The 6,830-nt window shown below is 34.1% G+C and overlaps 1 protein-coding gene across 2 annotated transcripts; it reads right to left on the reverse strand.

Annotated features, from left to right (window-relative positions):
* Window positions 1–258: 258 nt before the first annotated feature.
* Window positions 259–6,591, reverse strand: LOC110815274 (sugar transporter ERD6-like 6). Of its 2 annotated transcripts, XM_022042982.2 has the most exons (18): window positions 6,238–6,590; window positions 5,978–6,040; window positions 5,802–5,891; window positions 5,642–5,701; window positions 5,474–5,539; window positions 5,328–5,393; window positions 5,154–5,229; window positions 4,848–4,912; window positions 4,669–4,761; window positions 4,427–4,507; window positions 4,237–4,321; window positions 3,085–3,131; window positions 2,916–2,978; window positions 2,783–2,842; window positions 2,575–2,640; window positions 2,426–2,485; window positions 907–1,021; window positions 259–645 (listed from the first exon to the last, which is right to left on the reverse strand). In XM_022042982.2, the coding sequence occupies exons 1-18, from the start codon at window positions 6,427–6,429 to the stop codon at window positions 533–535; spliced, it is 1,461 nt and encodes a 486-aa protein (XP_021898674.1). In that variant the 5' UTR covers window positions 6,430–6,590; the 3' UTR covers window positions 259–532. The 2 variants fall into 2 exon arrangements, with proteins under 2 accessions (XP_021898674.1, XP_088069519.1); XM_088213393.1 differs by lacking the exon at window positions 5,802–5,891 and having other exon boundaries at window positions 6,238–6,591.
* Window positions 6,592–6,830: the final 239 nt, after the last annotated feature.

The following is a 6,830-nucleotide window of genomic DNA, read 5'->3' on the forward strand; positions in this document are numbered from 1 at the left end:
ATAAATAAATTAAAAAATTAAAATTTTTATCAAAGAATCTCTCAATCACGGTATTATTTTCAAATAATTTATAATTCTAATTTTCTAATATATATTTTTTTTAATGTGTTTAATTCAATAAAAAATAAATTTAGTATCAAATTTTCTTACATAAGTATCTTGTATCACAGATGTGGGAATTAGTAAAAATACTTTTTAGCACAAAAAGCAAATAAATAAATTATCTTAAAAATTGAGAAAATAAGAGATTAGTGTAAATTTGGCACATAATTATCGTCTGACTAAAAACTGAGAAGAAAATTATTACATAAAATACAAATATACCCCAGGCCAATATGGCAATATAAATCAGGGGAGATTCCCAAAAAAATAAAAGATTACATTTTCCATGCATTATCTCTTCATCATTACAAATGGAATCTCATATTTTAGGAATATTGTCCCAAAAAAAAAACACTATAAAAAATTAAATTTTTTAAAAAAAAAAAATACAAGGGGAAACGTACAAAAATAAAAAGAGTAAAAAGAAACCTCATCTGAAGGAACCCTGAATTTCTTCTAGAGTTCTCCCTTTTGTCTCAGGGACCCAGATGCTCACAAATGCCACGGTGAAAACACTGACTAACATGTAGAGGGTAAAAGTTCCTGGTGAAGACGGAGAAAGCAAGAAACAATAAGAGGTACAGAATAGTAACCAAATGACTTTTTCCAAGATTCAACAAAAAAGAGAACTGCAAGTATACATAATCCATATGCAAAAGTTATGGAGGATACTGCTTCAGTTGCTGATCATTCATTAGATTCAGTTTCGCTGCTCAAAGTTATATGGGTATCTGCTGCGTGTCCGTGTGTGCTTGCCAATATATACCAGAAAGAAGGGCGAAGAGAGAGAGAGAGAGAGAGAACCTCCACTGCTCCAATTCAAGAGGAAGTTTGCAGTCATTGTCACCAGCCACGCGATAAACCAGTTCGCAAGTGTAGCTATACTTCCAGCAAGACCCTTGATATTGATGGGAAGAATCTGGATTGACAGCATAAACCAGAGCATAAGATCAACCACTTTCCATATAATGATTATACTTTAGGCTTGTTTTGAATAAATTCATTTCCAAATATAGGATTTATGCGGAATTAAAACAATACATTTAAATTCTAATAAGTTGACGAAAGTTAGAAACATTGTTCCAGTTTCACATGAAATTCTATATAAGGTAATTTTTATCATTTTCTAATAGAACTTATGTTATTCCATGTGGATTTACAAATAAATTCTAGGAAATTCTTAAGGTTTTTCCAAACATAGCCTTAATGTAAGTTCAGACGGAGGTAAATGGAGCCAATGCATGATTCAGAAATGCTAAGTTAACTGTCATTGAAAATGATAAATGAAACTTGTTTATCAATAAGATATACGAGCATATGCATGATTTAAAAATATAATTCATCAATGATCCGACACCCAGTGATGGAGCTGGGAAATCTTGTGAGAGGGATAAGATTTAGTTTATCATAAAACATAAATGAGGTGCAAGAGCGAGGGCCCACAGGCTAATCTTTAGATTTGTTTTATCAAATTTTAGATTTTTCCTGAAGATAGCCTTAACAAAAGTCATATACAAGCAATAGAGCCAATGCATGATTCAAAAACACAAAGTAAAACTTCAATAAAATTGATAAGTGAAACTTGTTTCTCGATAAGATACACAAGTAAATGCATGATTCAAAAATGTAGTTGACCAATGATCCAACAACCAGAAACTGAGCCACGAAATCATGTGAGCAGGGCAAGATGTAGTTTAGTGTAAAACATAAATAGGGTGCAGGAGCAAGGCCCGGGTAAATCTTAATTGTATATTTTCTGGCATAAAAGAAAATTAACAACAAAACTTAGCAATAAAATTTCTTGACCAATTCATTATAATTTTGCATTACTTTTATTTTGCTTCATATATTGCATATTTTTCCATTAAGAGACTTGGAGGATCAGCAAATATTAGTTTATACCTCCCTCTGCCACTTCTTGACACTACGTTTAGAATTATTAAATATTATTCATCCACCAACCAAACCACTTTGTTCACCTCCTTAAACAGTCACTTTAAATCTATATCGTGGTTTAAACCGACCAGCAGGTTCTCACCAAGAATAAGTGGTTAAATGTAAAAGAATATCTGAACCTCAGCAAAATGAACTAGTCCTACTTTGGACTGTAACAATAGAGTAATCAGGCTTGGAAAGCAGATAAAAGCTTCAATAAGGCAAAGAATTCTGGACTCAAAATATCAGGAAACAAAGAATTAGACTCATGAAAACCCAATGTCGAGCTACATGTGAATGGTATTGATTGCATGTGAGAGAACTTCCAGAAGCACGTTTCCAGTTTATGGCAAAAGCTTAATAGTGAGGGACAGTAAAAATACAGTACCTCAGACATTATAATCCATGGAACAGGGCCCATACCCAGTGAGAAGGCAACTACCATGACCTGAAAGAAACAAGTAAGTTAGGCATCCAAGGCAAGTACAGTGACAAAACAAAACACCAATCAGAAAACAATTTATAACGCAAACATACAACAACTCCAACCACAGACATGATGCTCAATAGACCATATATGCTTGAGTCATCAGACACAAAACCCTGTGGCAATGAACATTGAAAGAATTAAGATGAATATAGGAGAATGAAAACAGAACAAAGATCAAACAAAATGATAAAAAATTTCTACCATGGGCGACAAGTTTTCTTTTTTCCTTCACATGAAATGCGAAGTAATATATACCTTCAAGAAGAATGCAACTGCAACAATTAGGAGGCTAATAGTCATTCCACAAGAGGAGACCTGCAAAAAGAGAATATTAATTCTTTATCGAGACCAACGTACGTGTGTTGTGGTGACAGAAAGCTAAACTTACAATAAGAAGAAGCCGTCGACCTGTTCTGTCCATTAACCATGTGGCTACTCCAGTGGCTATGACCTAAGAGCATACATATTAAAATAAAGATTACAATCAGTAAAGTACATTTTTCATGCTACATAATTCAGAAGAAAAAGAACACTTTCAAGCTTGCTTCATGTTCTACCTGCACAGCACCAAGCCCAAATGTTGCTGCATTACTTGATGTAACCCCTGTTCAAACAGAAGAGAACTTATTATGCCTTCAAACCCTATTCTTCAATGACTAACCCACTATTCAGAGCCTTTCAACAAGAGCAATAAGCTGATGCTAAATTTTAGATTGAACAAACAACTATTAGCCTTGTTTACTTTCCCATTTTTTTCTCGAGGAGAAAATCTAGAACAATTTCTGAATGTAGCTCGAGTTTGTCAGACAAGAAAAAATATGAACATAAAATGATCGAAATATGCAATAAAACAACACAATAGTCCAATGAAAATAGCAATTCCTTTATGTTGTGTGCAGAACTTCAAAGTTTTTAAACAAATTTCCGACCTTCATGGATCTGATGCTTTTCTTAAGCTGAGCATACATAAAGAAGTTTTACTTATTTGCATTCAATAAAACAACACAATAGTCCAATGAAAATAACAATTCCTTTATGTTGTGTGCAGAACTTCAAAGTTTTTAAACAAATTTCCAACCTTCATGGATCTGATGCTTTTCTTAAGCTGAGCATACATAAAGAAGTTTTACTTATTTGCATTCAATAAAACAACACAATAGTCCAATGAAAATAGCAATTCCTTTATGTTGTGTGCAGAGCTTCAAAGTTTTTAAACAAATTTCCAACCTTCATGGATCTGATACTTTTCTTAAGCTGAGCATACATAAAGAAGTTTTACTTATTTGCATTCAATAAAACAACACAATAGTCCAATGAAAATAGCAATTCCTTTATGTTGTGTGCAGAACTTCAAAGTTTTAAAACAAATTTCCAACCTTCATGGATCTGATGCTTTTCTTAAGCTGAGCATACATAAAGAAGTTTTACTTATTTGCATTCAATAAAACAACACAATAGTCCAATGAAAATAGCAATTCCTTTATGTTGCGTGCAGAACTTCAAAGTTTTTAAACAAATTTCCAACCTTCATGGATCTGATGCTTTTCTTAAGCTGAGCATACATAAAGAAGTTTTACTTATTTGCATTCCCTCCTCCTCAGCAAGTGAGGCTTCCAATTGGAAAAGGTAAAATTATAAAAGCGATAAAACTTCAAATGGTTATTATGGTGGAATTCTTCAGATAAGGCAGCAAACCTTTTTATGCTTACCAGCAGCTTTAAAAATATTACTTGAGTAGAATAGAACCCCATTAATTCCACTAAGTTGTTGCAGGACAAGTAATCCGATTCCAACCTACAGATTACAGAGCAATCACTTCTGATATTAATGAAAGTCAAGTCGAAGGCTGAAATACCAACAAGTGATGAAAACAAAATACTTCTGATAAATAGTTAGTACCATCAAAGGGAACCAGTATCTCCTTCTTTTGAGATCTGCAAACCGAATGGTAGTTCTTCTGCTAGATGATGCCACAGCCCTCTGCACAGTACATAGCACAAAGAAAATGTTTTTAACTTGATGAAAATCCTTGTGTTAAAAAATCGATGATGACTCGTAACAAGAGATACAAATATAGAAGCAAAAAGAACAATTTCCTTGACGTACTTCAAGAAAATGCAGCTTAGATCAGTATTTAATACCTTGATTTCGTTCACCTCAACAGAAATGTCAGTATCAAACCCTCGAAGAACTTGCAAAGAAGTTTCAAAGTCTTCTGTCATACCCATTTTTGCCTAAATGTAAGAAAGTAAACTTGCATCAACATATTATAGCAATTAAATAGCCTGTCATGAAGAGAAACCTATTTTGTTAAGCTTACCAGCCACCTAGGAGATTCAGGAATGAAAAAAAGTCCAGGAATCAATATTGCACAAGGCAATATTCCTGCAAAAGACAATGTGGCAAAGTTATAAGCAGCAATAAATTTGCAAAAGATTCCACCCAGTTGTTTAATTATAGCACATGCATCACTTGTTCCTTTCCCTTATTTTCCTATTTTCTTCTTGTTGTTGAAATTGATAATTAGATATAGAAAGGATTTAGAACATAAAGAGTTGCCTTTTAGGCCAAAAACAATGAGTCTTACAGAAATTATGGGTGGCAGAGTACAACTTTAGAGGATTACCGAGAACTGCAAGGATTCTCCACTGAACAAAAAGTCCAAACAAATAAGCCAGCATTATCCCAATTGTAACAGAAAGCTGCATGGCCAATTGTGCACCTTGTTAGTTTTGAAAGTAATTCATATCTATGATTGAACCCTATGTCAAAATGTAATAATAGTGTAACAGAGGTGTACCTGATTCACTGCACCCAAGGCCCCTCTCAAGTTTTGAGGTGCTATCTCCGCTATGTATACAGGAACCTATAGATGATAGACAGAAGTAGAATTCTCAATGTTACACGTTCCAACAAATAAACAAATTAGTTAGAATTTAGCATTACCGTATAAGAGATTATCCCCACACCAAATCCTGCCAACAGCCTTCCCATATAAAGAAAAGAAGAATCCTACAAAACATGGTGAAAGTTAGATATTTTTTGGCATGTTGATGCTGGCTCAAATATAAGGCCAAACTTGTAATGGAAAATGTATCAGCAATCAAAACTCACTTTTGCAAAAGATATGGCAAGCCATCCAATAATGTTAGGAATAGAGGCAATCATTAAAGACTGCAGTTAACACCAGGAAGTCAAACAAGTAACTCAATCAAAATAATAAACTATGCAGTTCTTTTGAAAGAAATAGACATATATAACCAATTGAAGTTACCCCTTTTCGCCCAATATATTCGGAAATCTGACCACTGGCAATGGCCCCAACCATAGCACCCACATTTGATAGAGAACCAAACAGAGAGAACTAACCCAAGAATCTAAGTCAAAATCATAATCCAGACAAAACACCAACCATGGAACAAAAAAGCAGATATGAGCTATTGTTTCTACCTCGGAGACTGTAAGTCCAAGATCCTTAGTGATTGAATCTTGTGTGGGAGAAGAATAACCACACTGCGGAAAATTAAAAAAGAAAAAGAAAAGCTCAAAAATTTACAGAATTAATCCAAACATATGATTCCCAACTGTTTCAGTGGACTAAAACATCTGAGAGAGACAAGTATCCAGATTTGCTGAAACGATAAGTTTCTAAGCTAGCAAAACGAAGAGAGAAAGAGGGAAAAAAACAAAAAAGGTAAGAGTTTGCTCACAGTGAAGCCAAATTGAATAGGACCCAAAGCCACAATCAAGACACAGGCCACAACAGAAATTGAACTATCGCGAATGACCTGGGACGAACCCATCATACTGGATTGCCTCGACCCCATACGGTACCAACTTCCCGTATGAAGAAATGGCTTCCGTAGATCCCTCCCATCTTCAGTATCTTCCCTGAAACTCATTTTCGGGTGTATACAATTATTTCAGCTTTAAACCTCTTGATCAGAGGACGGTAGCGAGAAACATCAAGAGCCAGACCTTAGAGAGTTTTTCAGAGAGAGAGAGAGAGATATATTTTTTTTCAAAGACAAGGGTTGACGATGATGATGAGGACGTAATAAAATCAATAACACAATAATTATACATGTGAATTTATATATTTATATATATTATGACATTTAACGGCGACTGTTAAAAGCCAGCTCAATCTTGAGTAAGCAAACATGGAAGGCACGGGGCTTCGTTTCAGGACACGTTTTAGAACAAGCTCTGGTTTAGGATTAATATAATAATAATAACTATATAATAATAATAATAACCTTTACTTGTTCAAATTTCTAAAAAATTATAAGAATTTTATTTG

Source organism: Carica papaya, chromosome 2 (genome assembly GCF_054855325.1).
Source record: "Carica papaya isolate Zhongbai chromosome 2, ASM5485532v1, whole genome shotgun sequence".
NCBI lineage: Eukaryota > Viridiplantae > Streptophyta > Magnoliopsida > Brassicales > Caricaceae > Carica > Carica papaya.